The following is an 18,629-nucleotide window of genomic DNA, read 5'->3' as shown; positions in this document are numbered from 1 at the left end:
TCTTCGTAATTGCGATGAGAACAGGATCTTCCAGGTGTGGAACTGGAGAAGAATGCTGTGTGCTCTCATAAATGAGATGCTCCCTTTCCCCTCTCACAATATAAGGCTAAATGAATGCAGCTTCAGCTCCCTCCTCGGCCCTCCATCTCTTCCCCGCCTTGATTTAATTTATTGTGCTTTCAGTGAAAGGAAAGTGCAATGAGCTGAAACACTAGAGCATTATCTGGTAATTCGAACCCAATGCATTCCTGGAGAATTTGCTCCTTGTGCTACAAATTCTGACACAGAATAACATAGAAATGTATCACTATTATGCAGGTTAGTAATGCAGTGCTCATTTGTAACTGAAATGGATAAACAGTAACTGAATAGCAATATACAAATTGTGCCTAATGAGTTCTTTAGTGGTTTCTGACTTTTGGCTCATCCTACATATTAAGATTTCACATTCCAGCTTAACCAAGAATTCAGAGAAGGGATAAAGGACTGGATTACAGACAGAAGGCAAAGCGTAAATATTGGAGTAAATAGTGGAGAGCATAAGGATCTGTATTGGGGACAGTGGAGACCATGAGGATCTGTATAGGGGGCAGTGGAGACCACAAGGATCTGAACTGGGGAAAGTGGAGAGCACAAGGGTCTGTACTGGGGATAGTGGAGACCACAAGGGTCTGTACCAGGAGCAGTGGAAAAACAAGGAATTGTATTGTGAGTGGAGACTACAAAGATCTGTACAAGGAGCACAGGAAGCCACAAGGGTTTGTACCAGAAGCAGTGGAAACCACAAGGATATACACCAGGAACAGTGAAGACCACAAGGATATGTACCAGGAGCAGTGAAGACCACAAGGATATGTACCAGGAGCAGTGAAGACCACAAGGATATGTACCAGGAGCAGTGAAGACCACAAGGATATCTACCAGGAGCAGTGAAGACCCCAAGGATATCTACCAGGAACAGTGAAGAAAACAAGGATATACACCAGGAACAGTGAAGACCACAAGGATATACACCAGGAACAGTGAAGACCACAAGGATATACAACAGGAACAGTGAAGGCCACAAGGATATGTACCAGGAGCAGTGAAGACCACAAGAATATCTACCAGGAGCAGTAAAGACCACAATGCTCTGTACCAGAAGTACTGGAGACCTCAAAGATCTGTACTGGGAGCAGTGGAGACCACAAGGCTTTGTACTGGAAGCAGTGGAGACCAGAGAAGCAGTGGAACCACAAGGTTCTGTACCAGGAGCGATAAAAACCACAAGGATCTGCAGGGCCGTCTTTAATATTGATTGGACCCTGGGCACAAATTTACTTGGGCCCCCTGGATCCTGCCTTCCCACACCCTAGCATGCAATCACGCCCTCCACCACAACACACACACCAAAAAAATCCACACACCTCGTATACAATGCACAGGAATGTGCAGTCTGTGAGTATATCATAGCCAACCCACTGCTTTCCCATAGGGAAGCATTGGGAGGCTATTGCGCATGCGTAGCTTCATAGAGATGCTTTGAATCAATGCATTTCTATGAGGAGTGTTTAGCGTGAATGCCAGTGTTGCATGTTGTGCAACACTGGACTAGGAAGCACCTCTAGTGGCCGTCTGATGAGTGGTCACTAGAGGTGTTCCTTGGCAGTAATGTAAATGTGGTTAGGCAGTCGGGTTTACTTGTTACTCGAAGCCGTAGGGAGAAGTGGGCGGGCCGGGGGGGGCAGTCCAGGAGCAGTGGAGACCACAATGCTCTGTTCCACAAGTACTGGAGACCTCAAAGATCTGTACTGGGAGCAGTGGAGACCACAAGACTTTGTACTGGAAGCAGTGGAGGCCAGAGAAGCAGTGGAACCACAGGTTTCTGTACCAGGAGCAATGGAGATCACCTAATCCCAATTTAATATCACCCCAGATCCTGAATATGGGATTCAGTTTCGGCTTTCCCATTGTGAAAAGGAGATAAGAAACATGGGAAATCTTCAACTTGGTAGACCTTTCTTTTTACAATTTATGTAAATAAGTCACTAAAATAATAAATTGGATCTTACCCTAAAATGGAAGATTCCAGCATAGGATCTTGTGTATACCTGATCTGGTGGCATGATTTTTCCCATTAGTCCAGGTTTCAAGGTGATTGATCCAATAGCGGATAATACCCAGCAATCACCTGCAAAATTCATCATTAATGATCTGCTGATCCATCCTACCCAGAATAAGATGAGTCACCTCGACATATGGGTGACCCAGTTGGGTATGAAGCCAACCAATATCTAAAAGTGATGTCTTGTAGTGGCTGTCTGAGAGTCATGAATGGCACCACCAGTCATAGGAGGGTTGGAGTAAACCACCAGGGGTTCTATTCAAGACCTGGCTCCATTGGCATGCAGCACTCCCATCATCTCCAGAACACTTGCACCACCACCTTATTTTAAATATCTGTTGCACCAGGACATACCTAGGGGGTCACTGCAGCATCTGTCTCCATGATTTTTGGTTATAGGGGTGCCAATAAAACCCTGGCCAGAGTATTTAAATGAAGGGTAGGTTTAGCAGACAAAACTTTTTTCACGAATTTGACCGCACTGCCAAACCATTCTTACCGAGCCTACTTTGCCAAATGTCAAATAAGCTGGTCCCATTCACGATGAAGTGCGGCTCCTGACATATTTCCTGCATAAAAGAACAATAATTATAACCACATTAAGTCTATAAAGAGAATGAGTATTCATGAACACCAGGTTTTACCATACAGCTCCAAACCCCTGTACAGCAGAGGGTTACAGAAAATATTTTCTTCGTCTACATTTTCCACAAGGGGGAGCTCAATGCATTATTCATAGTCTGAACTCAATAATAATGCAGTCTGCAGTAAGATCCTGAGCTCCCCCTAGTGGTGGTTGCAGGCAGAAATAATTTTACCTGTATCAGTCTAGGGTTACATAATCAGCTTTATCTAGAGCTGCACTCCAAATTCTGCTTTGCTCTGAGTTAGCATTTTCCAGTAATATCTGCTGGTACAGTTTCTTTGTGAATACTGAGACTCTTTATGTCAGGCACTCTAGGGTAATATAAGAGAAGCCGATACTTAAAGGGGTTGTCCGGGTTCAGCTCTATCCCCATTTTCACCCAGGCAACCCCCGTGACATGAGCATGTGAGCAGTTCATGCTCTGATGCTCTCCTTTGGCATTTTCTGGAGTCTCGGTGACGAATAATGTCTCTTTCCCAGGAACAGCCGACCATCATTGGAGGACCTGATACAACAGCGCCGGGTGAAGGGTAAGTGACCTCTGTAGACAGAGACAGTGCGGGACGCCGCACTCAGGCACAGAGCATCCCTTCCTCCCACAGCTTTATATAAAGAATACAGCGATTTACATTATACTGTATATATACTATTATATATTTTGAAGTCTTGAACTAAAAATCTCTTATATATATCGCTATTGATCTATGAAAGACTACTCTATAAATAGAGACATTATTATAGAAGGCGCACCATTTACCCTCTATCCAGCGGCTACTGATTTATGAAAGACTACCCTATGAATAGAGGCACCACTACAATAAGACTATTCCATGAATAGAGGCATCACTATAAAAAGCGCATCATTTATCCTCTACCCAGTGGCGAATGTTCATCCTCTACTTAGTGGTGATTACCCACTTATGACCATTTTTACTATTTTTTATTTTTACATTTTTATATTTTTCTTAATTTTTATCACTTAATAAAAAGGACATTCTTTTCATTTTTTTCATTTTTTCATAGACTCATAATCTTGATCCTATGACTTTTACCACCAGCACTCACCTTATATTTTAATGTTTTAATACATACTTTTTATCATAAAAGACCTTACAACCACAATAAGTATTTACTATTACAAATAAATCATAATAGATTGACCCAAATAAGAGTGTGCCTGCTTATCCTTCTATTTCTCACTTTATTTGTCAGTCGCCAGGACTATGGAAGGAACAATGTCATTCTACTGATTCATGTCCTGGAGCACATGCTGCTAAATCTGGCTGGCCAGGGAACAGGAGACGTGGCGACTACATCTCACGGCCACATGAGCCCTGTGAGAGCTGAACTAGAGGAGGAGGAGGACATTCAAGCACAAGCAATGCGTAGAGAAATGGGTGTTTTTTCTACACAGGTCACAGGATAGGAGGAACAGGAGCAGCCAGAGGAGCTACAGGGAGATGAGGAAGATGAGGCAGAGGACCCAGACCCACCGTGGCAGTATGCAGTGGAGATGGAGGCAGGGCTTCCCTCCTAGTCACTTGCGCAAATGGCCCGATGCATGCTCACTTGCAGTACCAGCTCCATTAGCAGCAACTTAAGTCTAGAGTCGCTGATGAGCAGTTTTCTTCACCCGCCTACTGAAGAAACTACTCACCAGCAGCAGCATGTAGACATAGAGCAGAACCTGAACCAGCAGGTTGTGCCATACTTGGAGTGCACCCTGCCATCCCACATAGAAGATCCCCTGGACTACTGGGCAGCCAATCTCAATTTGTAACAGCAAATGGCCGAGTTTGCCCTGGACAAGCTTTCCTGCCTGGCCAGCAGTCTGGCATCAGAGCGGGTGTTTAGTGTAGCCATAGTTACCCCAAGGAGAACTCGCCTGTCCACCCAAAATGTGACCTTTTGTGAAAATGAATCAGGCATGGATCAGCCAGGATTTTCAAACACCAGTGCCTGATCCATCAGACTAGATCCTCCATGGTGCCACAGCTACACTTTGACAAAAGAAACCTGTTTCTTCTGGTATTGCCCCCCACCTACCCACTCTCTCACTGGGCCACTCTGTGGTCTCCTCATGCGGCTGCCACCTCAGTACTATGTCACTGGGCCACCCTGTGGTCTTCTCATGCTGCTGCCACCTCACCACTATGTCACTGGGCCACTCTGTGGTCTCCTCATGCTGCTGCCACATCACCATTCTGTGGTCTCCTCATGCTGCTGCCACCTCAACACTATATCACTGGGCCACTCTGTGGTCCCCTCATGGTGCTGCCACCTCACCACTATGTCACTGGGCCACTCTGTGGTCTCCTCATGCTGCTGCCACCTCACCACTCTGTGGTCTCCTCATGCTGCTGTCACCTCACCACTCTGTGGTCTCCTCATGCTGCTGCCACCTCACCACTCTACGGTCTCTTCATGCTGCTTCCACCTCAAAACTATGTCACTGGGCCACTCTGTGGTCTCTTCATGCTGCTGTCACCTTATGACTCTGTGGTCTCCTCATGCTGCTGCTACCTCAACACTATGTCACTGGGCCACTCTCTGGTCTCCTTATGCAGCTGCCACCTCACTACTATGTCACTGGGCCACTCTGTGGTCTCCTCATGCTGCTATCACCTCAACACTATGTCACTGGGCCCCTCTCTGGTCCCCTCATGCTGCTGCCACCTCACCACTATGTAACTGCGCCACTCTGTGGTCTCCTCATGCTGCTTCCACCTCAACACTCTGTCACTGTGCCACTCTGTGGTCTCCTCATGCTGCTGCCATATCACCACTCTGTGGTCTCCTCATGCTGCTGCCACCTTACCACTATGTCACTGGGCCACTCTGTGGTCTCCTCATGCTGCTGCCACCTCGGCACAATGTCACCGGGCCACATTGTGGTCTCCTGATGCTGCTGCAACTTCCCCACCTCATGCTGCTGCCACATCACCACTCTGTGGTCTCCTCATGCTGCTGCCACATCACCACTCTGTGGTCTTCCCATGCTGCTGCCACCTCACCACTATGTCACTGAGCCACTCAGTGGTCTCCTTATGCTGCTGCCACTTCACCACTCTGTGGTCTCCTCATGCTGCTGCTACCTCAATACTATGTCACTGGGCCACTCTGTGGTCTCCTCATGCTGCTGCCACCGCACCACTCTGTGATTTCCTCATGCTGCTGCCACCTTCCAACTATGTCACTGGGCCACTCTGTGGTCTCCACATGCTGCTGCTGCTGCTACCTCACCACTCCATGACTGGGCCACTATTTTGCCTTTTTGGCCTTGTTTACATAATCATTTATTTGACCCTTCTTCTGATCTTTCAGAAGGAAGGAAAAATGAGACACACTACGGATCCTGTCTATGTAGCAGCTGTAAGGCCTGTATGACACGGTCCCTATTTTGCATCAGAATTGTCTTATGATTTGGTAGCCAAAAGCAGGAGTGGGTACAAACCACAGAAGACATGCACATATTCCATTCACTTGTCATCTCTGTTTTGGATCCACTCCTATTTTTTTTTGGGGGGGGCTTTAGAAATACTGATGGATTGCTGACCAAATGCTGACTAAGTGAAGGCAGATGCTCCACAGACAGGATACTCTTTTTGGGGGTTATTGTTTTGACGGATCAGAGGAAGAGCAAAATAATCTGTGACGTCAACACAAATTTACTGCTGACACCCTCTCCACTCTGTCGGTGGGCTCTACTTGTATAAGCGTTTAATAGAACAGGTTCTGTAGACATCTATGTGGAATCAGCTGACGACGGTGTAAAAGGAGTGCGCTCTTTGATGCAATAGTAGGATCTTGGGCCTCTACACGGTTCTTTATAGCTGGCACTAACATTTACATGTAAGTTCATGCTTGAGTTATTTGGTCAGTTTTGGCCCCGTGACTGCCCAAATAAGTGAAGTGTGCAGTGATTCTAAGAGCGACGCCTGTCATCTGCATGTCATACTGACTGACAGTATTATTTCACTACCACAGCAGACTCCTTATGCGTGTTACTGCAAGGCACAGTGTTCTACACCACTATATATGCTCTCTGTAGCCAGGAAATAGCTGTTTTGTTAACGCAATTCGCCACAAATAAATTCAGATCGAATAGAATCTTTTCAGAAGATTCAGCGAACCGACCGAATCGAATTTTTGAGAAATTCGCTCATCTCTAATGCTTTCTCTTGTTATTAAAACACCCACATCCAGCATGAAAAGGCACACTGGAAGGACCGAGGGTGGCTCAGACTCGCTTGGTTAGAAAACCCCTTTATCCTTCTCAACTTTCAGGGACACCGATTTTATAACAATTATAACATCTCCAGAAATGTCTCTTCAGCGAGACCCAGCGCATTGAAATCAATTACCGGCATCCTCATTGGCCAAAGAGGACGCTGGTAAGATGCCCGGAAGCGCGAGCTTCTGGGTTTTTCACACTTTAAATGTCGCAATTTCACTTGATCACGGCATCTAAAGGCTTTAATGACCGCAATAGGCATTATTCCCGGTCGTGGTCATTAGCTGCGGGTCTCTGCTGTTTGAGCGGTGTGAGCGGGCTCCATGTTTGTACTTCGCTTTAGAGCTATACATGTACAGTGCTGGTGCTGGTTAAACACTGTCTTTCTTTTGTTGATCTGAGGCACTGTCCCCTAATTATGATACTTTTTCTTAACTCGGTAATGCAGCCTCAAATCAACAAAAGAAAATCAGCGTTTTAATCAGGTGAGCCACAGCTATGTGTCCATGCAAACAGGTCCCTGGTGGCGGATTCTCTTTAACTGTCAGTCCTCTCATTGACCTCAACGGGAGTGCAATATAAAAGGTATAGGGCTCATTAGGCAAGTAAACCTTCTTAAAGGCGCCTTACTAATTTCCACTACTATTTTGCACACCACTAACCTTTGGTCTTTTCCATTCTATTTTGTGAGTGTTGAACTCATTCTTCAGGCGCAAACCAATACTGTTTATGTTTGGTGGGAAAGATTCATCTGAAAACAGGATGCCCTTCTTCAGGTGCCACTCTCTTAACACTTCAAAATCTTGATTTCGAAACGTCCGTGGCTGCTCCAGACTGCCCATCCTGGGATAGATGTATGAACCTTTCAAGCTATCGCTTCTTATCAGGCTCATACTTGCTCTGAAAATAAAGGTAATGCACGGAAATATTGTTAAAGGGGTTGTTTAATGTTGATGATGGATCCTCCACCGATCAGGTATCCGATGACCAATTCTGAGTATAACCCAAAAATACATTGAAACTTTGAAGATTCATGGCAGAAAAAGTCCACCTAGTCGCCCTTATATTATTTCTTTTTAGGATAGACGTGTTCATCCCAGGCAGGCTTATATTCACTTACTGTAGATTCCCAACCACATCTGCTGGACGTTTGTTCCAAGCTTCAACCACTCTTTCAGTAAAATAATATTTCCTGACGTTGCTCCTGACCTTACCCTCAGATCGTGCCCCCTTGTTCTTGTGTTTAGCTTCTTCTTGAGAACACTTCCCTCCTGAACCTTATTTAAACCTTTAACATATTTAAAGGTTTTGATCATATCGCCCCTTTCCCTTCTTTCCTCCAGGCTATACAGATTAAGTTCTTTAAGTCTATCCTGCTATGTTGTGTAGCCCGTCTCTGCACTCTTTCCATTTTATCTATATCTCTCTTTGTAGGTGGGGTCTCCAGAACTGGACCCAGAATTCCAGATGTGGTCTCATACAGCAGGATCACAATTTCTCTCTTCCTACTGGCTAGCTATACAGCCAAGCATCCTACTTGCTTTCCCTGCTCATTTTGAAGCTGTCTGATATCAGGACCCCTAAATCCTTCTCTCCTCGCTAACACAGAGCTGCCAATACGATATTCAGACTGAGGGTTCTTGCATTATTTTACATTTGGAAACATTGAACTGCGGTTTCCATTTGAAGCTACCGGTAAATCTTTTTCCATGTTACAAACCCCTCCTGGAATATCAACCCTATTATACACTTTTGTGTCATCGGCAAACAGACTTTAAAGGGGATGTCTCACCTGAGACATTGGTGGCATATCTCTAGAATATTCCACCAATGTCAGATAGGTGCCGACCGGGCCGGTCCCACCTCTGAGGCCCACACTTATCTCTAGAACAGAGCTCCAAAGGTAAAGGAGAGCTGACCATGCATGCACGGCCTCCCTCCATTCATTTCCATGGGAGTGCAGAAAATAGACGAGTGTCATAGTTGGGTATCTTTTGGAAGTCCCATACAAATGAATGGAGAGAGCACCAAGCAAAGGGCAGCAACCACTTCTATTGGACTGCTGAAAATATCTGAGCCAGCTATCGTTGCACCCAATGAATGGAGGGTGGCCGCGCATGTGCACTGTGCTCCTGTTCACTTTGGGAGCTGCATTCCAGAGATAGGTGTGGGTCCCAGAGGTGGGACTCGCACCAATCTGACATGGGTGGCATATCCTAGCAATATGCTATCACTGTGTCAGGTGAGACACCTAAACTAACAATATATCAAACCATACTATAAAAATAGACCCCCTTCCCCTTTAAATTATATAATTCTGTCTGTTCAGAGCCACCTCTAGGGGGAGCTATGGAGATTACTGAAACGAGTTTTATGAACCTATAGGTTTCATAGAATACTATTGCAATCAGGAGCCTAACACCCTCAGTATTAACCAATTTAAACTTTATCGTAAGCCCAGGGAAATAAAATGGCTGCCGTCCTATTAGTGCACACAAAACCCGTCCTAATCACACAGCAGGACAAGTTACTTCACAACACTGAGCTGCCACATCCTCCTCTCTCTGGGATTATGATACCACGCAAATAGTGCCCCGAACACTAAAAGAGTAAACATAATATCCACCAAAAATAATTGTGCCAAGCTGATACTGCGCCAGGGTGCCCACCACAATAAAAGTGCTCCCCAAAGTCCCACCAACAGAAATAATTATTTGCCAGAGCGCATAGTGTTAATAATGCCCCCGATAGTGATAATGCCCCCATTGTGCCCATACTAGAAATCATGTTCCCCATTAGTAGTAATTCTCCTTATAATGTGTGCCAATAGAAAATAACTACCCCTTTATAATGTGCGCCATTGCTAAACATACCCCCTTATAATGTGTGCCAGAACAAAAATACCCTTTTATAATGGGCACCAGTACAAAAAATACCCTGTTATAATGTGCACCAGTACAAAACAATACCCCCTTACATACCTTTCAGGCTAGACCCCCATATCATATCAACATATGACCTTAAGTTAGCCCACATATCAGACTTCAAATCAGACCCCCATATCAGAATTCATATCAGACCCCCATATCAGATCCTCTGATCAGACCCCCATATCAGATCCTCAGATCAGACCCCCATATCAGATCCTCAGATCAGACCCTCATATCAGATCCATGCGGAACAGACATGTAGTTTCTAGATGCAGAATTGTCAAATTTGAATAGAAAAAATCCACAGCTGATATTACGCTTATTTCAGCAAAGAAAACTTGCCAAAATCATGTGAAAATACCGCCATGTAAATACAGAGAGGCCTCTAAAACATGACTGTATTTTGCCTTTGAGTAATAATAATAACAATCATAAAATTGCAGTAAAGTAATAATATATCACACATAAAATAATGCTGTACTGTACTTCTGTGTGCCTTTGATGTCATAGGGAGGCAGGACACCATATGACGCCACTATTCTCCTCTAGAAGCATTGACCCTAGGGAAGACCAGCTCTGTACATATGGCATCATACACTCGTACCATACAGCAGCACACAAGATGCATGAAGCCGTATTCCAATAAGAATAAAAAATAAATAAAGGAAAGTACAAATAAATAACAAAAAGTAACCAATATGTTGAACTTTGATTCTACTGAATATTCTATGTATTGTTCCAGACGACTTACTGTTTCTCTTCACCTTCCAGGAAACTTCTGGTTCTCTGATGATCCTCTGTATCACGCCAGCAGATAAATACAAGGGGTGGGAGGGTCCCACACCTGAATGTTCACAATACTCAAAATCTCGGAAAAGGCAGATAGTAAAAGTCAGAACATGTCATAGATGCCCTGGAGCGAATGGTTTCCAGTCACATTGAAAATAAAGTTGCTCAAGTTTCACACGTTGAGGAGGAAATACATAAGTGAGTGAGAAGAAAGACAAAAATTACAGACGAGAGGTGACAGAACAGGTGTGCCACTTTAGCCTCACCCTCAAATAATCTTCTCCTTTAGAGGTACATATAGAAAAGGTCTAATGCTAAATGTAAATAACACCGCCATAGCATGTTCAGGTATAAAGCCCGCACTCCAGGCAGGTGACTACATGACAAATCAAAGTACTTTTAAATGCTATGGCTCCAGGCAACGTCTAACCTTTCTCTGACGTTTCAGTCTGATTCTGATCCCCCTGATGGCTTCTTTGGGTAATAAAGCTCCTCTGGGGAGTTTGCTGACTAGGATGTCACCTACCTGCCATGGCAGCCATAATGACAGCCAGATGCTCTCAATGTAACCTATGCAGTCAAAATGCCCCAATGACAACCACGATGCCTACATTTATTAGCAACCTCTGTGATTTTACTGTGATTTACAGCACTTTTATATTGGCTTAAAAATCAGTTGAAAGAGGTTTTATTCATTCACTGCATAAAGCATAGAAGATGAACAATGTTTGCTGTTGGTATGCTAACAAATTACACATTAAGGTGACATGTGGTGTTCAGTTACTTACATAGTATGGCAGCACATGGTGTTCATTTACTTACATAGTATGGCACCACATGGTGTTCATTAACTTACATAGTATGGCACCACCTGGTGTTCATTTACTTGCCTAGTATGGCTCCATCTGGGGGTCATTTACTTACAGAGTATGGCACCACCTGGTGTTCATTTACTTACATAGTATGGCTCCACATGGTGTTCATTTACTTACATAGTATGGCACCACCTGGTGTTCATTTACTTACATAGTATGGCTCCACTTGATGTTCATTTACTTACATAGTATGGCACCACATGGTGTTCATTTACTTACATAGTATGGCTCCATCTGGGGGTCATTTACTTGCATAGTATGGCACCACCTGGTGTTCATTTACTTACATAGTATGGCTCCACTTGATGTTCATTTACTTACATAGTATGGCTCCATATGGGGGTCATTTACTTACATAGTATGGCTCCACTTGGTGTTCATTTACTTACATAGTATGGCTCCATCTGGGGGTCATTTACTTACATAGTATGGCTCCACTTGGTGTTCATTTACTTACATAGTATGGCACCACATGGTGTTCAGTTACTTACATAGTATGGCTCCACCTGAGGGTCATTTACTTGCATAGTTTGGCATCACATGGTGTTCATTTACTTATATAGTATGGCCCCACTTGGTGTTCATTTACTTACATAGTATGGCACCACATGGTGTTCATTTACTTACATAGTATGGCTCCACTTGATGTTCATTTACTTACATAGTATGGTACCACATGGTGTTCATTTACTTACATAGTATGGCTCCACTTGGTGTTCATTTACTTACATAGTATGGCTCCATCTGGGGGTCATTTACTTGCATAGTATGGCACCACCTGGTGTTCATTTACTTACATAGTATGGCTCCACTTGATGTTCATTTACTTACATAGTATGGCTCCATCTGGGGGTCATTTACTTAAATAGTATGGCTCCACTTGGTGTTCATTTACTTACATAGTACGGCTCCACTTGATGTTCATTTACTTACATAGTATGGCTCCATCTGGGGGTCATTTACTTACATAGTATGGCTCCACTTGGTGCTCATTTACTTACATAGTATGGCACCACATGGTGTTCATTTACTTACATAGTATGGCTCCACCTGGGGGTCATTTACTTGCATAGTTTGGCATCACATGGTGTTCATTTACTTACATAGTATGGCCCCACTTGGTGTTCATTTACTAACATAGTATGGCACCACGTGGTGTTCATTTACTTACATAGTATGGCTCTACTTGATGTTTATTTACTTACATAGTATGGCACCACATGGTGTTCATTTACTTACATAGTATGGCTCTACTTGGTGTTCATTTACTTATATAGTATGGCACCACATGGTGTTCATTTACTTACATAGTATGGCTCCATTTGGGGGTCATTTACTTGCATAGTATGGCACCACCTGGTGTTCATTTACTTACATAGTATGGCTCCACTTGATGTTCATTTACTTACATAGTATGGCTCCATCTGGGGGTCATTTACTTACATAGTATGGCTCCACTTGGTGTTCATTTACTTACATAGTATGGCTCCACTTGATGTTCATTTACTTACATAGTATGGCTCCATCTGGGGGTCATTTACTTACATAGTATGGCTCCACTTGGTGTTCATTTACTTACATAGTATGGCTCCATTTGATGTTCATTTACTTACATAGTATGGCTCCACCTGGGGGTCATTTACTTACATAGTATGGCTCCACTTGGTGTTCATTTACTTACATAGTATGGCTCCACTTGATGTTCATTTACTTACAAAGTATGGCTCCATCTGGGGGTCATTTACTTACGTAGTATGGCTCCACTTGGTGTTCATTTACTTACATAGTATGTCACCACATGGTGTTCATTTACTTACATAGTATGGCTCCACCTGGGGGTCATTTACTTGCATAGTTTGGCATCACATGGTGTTCATTTACTTACATAGTATGGCCCCACTTGGTGTTCATTTACTTACATAGTATGGCACCACATGGTGTTCATTTACTTACATAGTATGGCTCCACTTGATGTTCATTTACTTACATAGTATGGCACCACATGGTGTTCATTTACTTACATAGTATGGCTCCACTTGATGTTCATTTACTTACATAGCATGGCTCTATCTGGGGGTCATTTACTTACATAGTATGGCTCCACTTGGTGTTCATTTACTTACATAGTATGGCACCACATGGTGTTCATTTACTTACATTGTATGGCACCACCTGGTGTTCATTTACTTACATAGTAGGGCACCACCTGGTGTTCATTTACTTACATAGTATAGCACCACATGGTGTTCATTTACTTACATTGTATGGCACACCTGGTGTTCAGTTACTTACGTAATATGGCACCACCTGGTGTTTATTTACTTACATAGTAGGGCACCACCTGTTGTTCATTTACGTACATAGTATAGCACCACCTGGAGGTCATTTAGTTACATAGTATAGCACTACCTGGTGTTCATTTACTTACATAGTAGGGCACCACCTGGTGTTCATTTACTTACATAGTAGGGCACCACCTGGTGTTCATTTACTTACATAGTATAGCAACACCTGGAGGTTATTTACTTACATAGTATGGCACCACCTGGTGTTCATTTACTTACATAGTATGGCACCACCTGGTGTTCATTTACTTACATAGTATGGCACCACCTGGTGTTTGTTTCCTTACATAGTATGGCTCCACCTGGAGGTCATTTACTTATATAGTATGGTGCCACCTGGTATTCATTTCCTTACCTAGGATGGTGTTACCCGGTGGTCATTTACTAACAAAGTATGGTGCCAGCTGGTGTTCATTCACTTGCATAGTACGGTGCCGCCAACTGTTCAAAGTGTATGGCAATATGCACATCCACCTAATAAGCTGATTGTCTTGGACACACGTGCTCAGTCACTCTCCTCACAGCCAGGCCTCTGCATACTGACCCTCTGCTCACTGCACAGCAGTCAATAAAAAAATCTTTTTGGCCTGCTGTTCAGAAGAAGAGCAGATACTCTGAAATAGAATGGCAGAATAGCTGAGTAGTCTCTTTCTGCAGAGGGACAAAAATGAACTACATTGTCAGCTGCCAGAGGGGGAAGGAGACTGATTCTGTCCAAACAGGACCCAGGAAGGAGGGGGGCACATTAAGGTAAAAAATTATGAAAATCTATTTGTTTTTATGTTTTTTTATGTTAGCAACAGTGCAAGTTACTATAAACCAGCTCCTAATAGCATTTCAGGACTTTCCTTGTTTGAGCAGGTATAACCACTCCATCCTCTTTTTACAAAATGTTGTATATATGCATTTAAGGAAACATTTCGTAACATTTATAAGGAAATACTCGGACGCTGAGGCATTATGAAATATAAACAGGGACATTTGCTAAATTCTGAGTCATGTCTGTGTGTACATGTACATGTGTTCTTCCATACCATTATGTTTCTGATGGGTTGCTTTAATAAATACTTGTGATTGTATATATCAAAATTGATGGCTAAAGGGGGGTGATTGGACCCCCAGTGTATAACTCATAAAATTTGGTCTACGGATGTTGCCTGGCAGAGAATACTTTAGCCAGCAAAGTCTGGGTCTCTGATTCTTTAGGTCGAACGCATCCCCTGGCACCTTGGGAGAACTTATTAACCAGTTTGAATCCCACAAACAAGCGAGGTTTAGTCCCCTCGTTTGGGACCTGTTAACTGTATATTAATGGACCCTATTGAGTTCATGCACCTGTCAGCCCGCACTGGTGATGGTCTGCTGGAGCTCTGCCTATGGAGGTGTCAGTATATCCTATCAGAGTAGTCGGCACCAGCAGTAGGTCCTCATGGAAGCCAAGTTGTAGAAGGACAGGGTGTCAGATAGCAGGGGGCATTGCACTAAGAGCACTAGGTGACCCTGCCAAACACAATGAGAGGTGGAGGTAAAGACATGTCTATAAGTGAGAGTGTGTGGGCATGGTGAGGGCAGGACAAGCTAGAGAGAGACCTCTTCTGAGAGTGACCAGAGGGAAGGGTCTGAGATCAGCCCCCGAAGAGCAAACCAGTGGGCTGAGAGACATCCTTAAAGAGTGACTGTTGTTTCGGTTTAAAGAGTCTTCTATCAAAGCTGTAACTGAGCTTCACTAAGAGTGCGTCTTGTGAGAGTCATTTTTCTGAGCACTGAAGATGCCTGTGTGTAACAGGTCAGATAGGCAGAGTGGTGGACAGTGATAGGCCACATGTCCATAGTCAGGGACTAAGGTCAGGACAAGAAGCCTGGAAGCCTCTGCACGTTGCACACAGGAGTCTTCTGCAGACTGAAGACAGATAATCCTTAGCAGCACTATTACAGCTTTGCTCCGGGCACTTTCACACTAGCGTTAGAAGAATCCGTCAGGCAGTTCCGTTGCCGGATATCTTTTTTTTCCAGATCTTATTCATTGAAATACAGGATACGTCTTTACGGTATCATCCGGAATAACTGATGCAGAAAGCTAGAAAGAACTGCGCATGCGCAGACCGGAAAACCGGATCCGGCAATGCGACAATTTACGGAACACTTGGAACCGGATCCAGCATTAATACATTTTAATGGAAATTAATGCCAGATCCGGCAAGTACGGCAGTGTCCCGGGATTTTTCTGCAGTATTTTGTCCGGTCAAATACCGTACAAGAGACGGAACGTAAGACATCCTGATGTATACTGAACGGATTGCTTTCCATTCAGAATGCATGGGGACAAAACTGATGCGTTTTTTTTCCGGTATTGAGTTCCTTTACTGGATTTCAATACCGGAAAAGAATAACGTTAGTGTGAAAGTACCCTAAGAAGATTCTTTATTCTAGTAGAAAGAAATATCTTTCCCTAAGGAAGTACATTACGAAAATGTTTATCATCCGCGTCCCTACACAATATGGAAAATAAACCAAAAGCGGAGACTACTCTTTAAGTGATGAAGAACCTGAGAGAAGCTGCCAGCAGTTCAGGCCTAGACTTCTATTTTCTGACAGTATGATGTTTATTCTGTTTTCTTTATATGATCTGGGGACAACCACAAGAACATAAGTAACCTCAGTCACAGAAGGACTCCTAAATATAAAATAGATAGACATGCAATACAAACATAGATATGTGATACAGAGGAAGAGAGACTCTCCATACTGCTGGGGAAGAGGAGAACACAACGGCCATAGGAGCACAATATATTACTGCCTGCCATAGACTGAGCAGAGCCTGATATGTCATGGACTCCTATACCCCACCCTGGATGTGTCCCCGTCCCCCTAAGCTACACAATTATTTCTCACTTGCTTTGGCAATGCTAATATGTATTTACCCATGCCACGCCGATAGATAGATAGATAGATAGATAGATAGATAGATAGATAGATAGATAGATAAATGATTGATGTCCACTATATTCTCCCGTTGAAATTAATTCAATGAGTCATTCTCTAACTCAAGGTTCTCACGTCCATAATCATCTAAAGAAACCTGCAATTAAAGAACAGATCAGAAAGAAGAATATTGTATCAGGTTGGGTTTCCCTTTAAGCTCGGGGTCATTTTCCTCCAGCAGTTGATCACTGATTTCCATTTGATACTTTATTCTAAGGGACTAATTGACCCGACACCCGCCGTCCATTATGGAGTCATCTGATAAACCGTGTCTCATGTGCAGATTGAACTAAACAGTGATAATGACGCTGTCACCGCCGTCGATTATAAAGCGAGCGTCCATTGTTATCAGCGAACACAATGACAGCGGCCATCATAGTCACATTAACACGGGGGCTTTACAAGTGTAAGATTGTTAATGTGCCGCCTGTCTGTGCCCGCTCTGATGATGCCACTTTACTTAATGGTTACGAGGCTCGGCTGCTATTAGCGGCAGTTCACAGACAGCTCATTCCATTAAATGTCCGCGGATAATGTCACATGGGGGAGGGGGGAACATCTAATATGTCGCCCTCCTAAGTGACTAATGAGCGTATCTGTACAACAAAGTCACCGCCGCCTAGAAATGCCAAGACACTAATAATCATTTGGATTTGTAGTGAATTATTCTGTTCGGAATATTGTGTTTTAATAGACCGCCTTCATAATGTAGACGTTTGTGAGTGAGACGTAATAAGCAGATCGTCTATACTGCGGGCGCACCCAAGAGATTGGAAATGTAACAGGTTTCATGAAGATTATACAATGTTACTTAGTAGTTAAGGTTAAAAACAGATAAAAGTCCATCAAGTATAACCTGTAATCCTGCTACATTGATCCAGGGGAAGACAAAAAAAATCCTATGAGGGGAAAAAATAATCCTTCCCGAATCCAGATGTGGCAATCAGAATGTCCTACTTCCTTTTAAGGAGGGGTTGGGCCAAAGGGAAAGGGTGTGTAGAACAAGATTTCTATACTTTGTCAGAAGCCTCAATGTTACTTTGACATAAAAAGTCTAAACCTTTTTTGAAGCATCTCCTGTATCTGCTGTGACCAGCCCCAGAGATTCACAGATTTTACTGTAAAGAATGCTTCTTGCCTCTTATGACTGAATCTTCTATTCTCCGGGCTTAGGAAGTTCCCCCTTGTTTTTTGAGGGCATTTAACAAAGAACACCTTCCCTTCAGGGGCGTAATTACCGTAGCGGCAGACCATGCGACTGCTATGGGGACCAGGATAAGGGGGGGCCCAGTCTTAGTTGGGATTATCTTCTCTTCAGGACTCTACCGTCTAAAGAAACAACCTTTAGAAAATGAGGCAGTGGAAAAATGGCCCAAGGGGTTTAGGCAGAAACCCTTCTGTCCTGTGTGGCGGGTCTGGTTTGATCCTTGGTATGGAGCCCTTACTTCTCTATGTACTCCACTGCTTCCCTTGATATTTTTTGTATGGTCCGTTGATATATTTGTACAGGTTAATCATGTCCTCCCTTAGACGTCTTTTTTCAAGGCTAAACAAATTTAGTTTGTTTAATTTTTGCTCGTAGCTAAGGTCTTCCAGGCTCTTTATGAGTTTAGTCGCTCTCCTTTGCACTTTTTCTAACTCTAGGGCATCCTTTTTATGAACAGGTGCCCAGAACTAAACTGCATATTCCAGGAGAGGCTGTACCAACGCTTTGTATAGTGGCA

At 43.6% G+C, this 18,629-nt stretch overlaps 1 protein-coding gene across 1 annotated transcript in view; it reads right to left on the bottom strand.

Moving 5' to 3' along the window:
• Positions 1-10,726, bottom strand: part of LOC120997543 (calpain-13-like) — an 83,776-nt gene extending 73,050 nt beyond the window's left edge. Inside the window, exons 1-4 of the mRNA XM_040427634.1 lie at positions 10,666-10,726; positions 7,647-7,884; positions 2,604-2,673; positions 2,052-2,170 (exon numbers count right to left, since the gene is read on the bottom strand). Coding sequence (XP_040283568.1) covers positions 2,052-2,170; positions 2,604-2,673; positions 7,647-7,877 — 420 coding nt within the window. The 5' untranslated portion in view covers positions 7,878-7,884; positions 10,666-10,726. The remainder of the gene's footprint in view (positions 1-2,051; positions 2,171-2,603; positions 2,674-7,646; positions 7,885-10,665) is intronic.
• Between the last annotated feature and the right edge of the window lie 7,903 nt (positions 10,727-18,629).

Source organism: Bufo bufo, chromosome 4 (genome assembly GCF_905171765.1).
Source record: "Bufo bufo chromosome 4, aBufBuf1.1, whole genome shotgun sequence".
Classification (NCBI taxonomy): Eukaryota; Metazoa; Chordata; class Amphibia; order Anura; family Bufonidae; genus Bufo; species Bufo bufo.
Note: the sequence above shows the minus strand (reverse complement) of the source record. Positions and strands in the feature narration are given on the sequence as shown.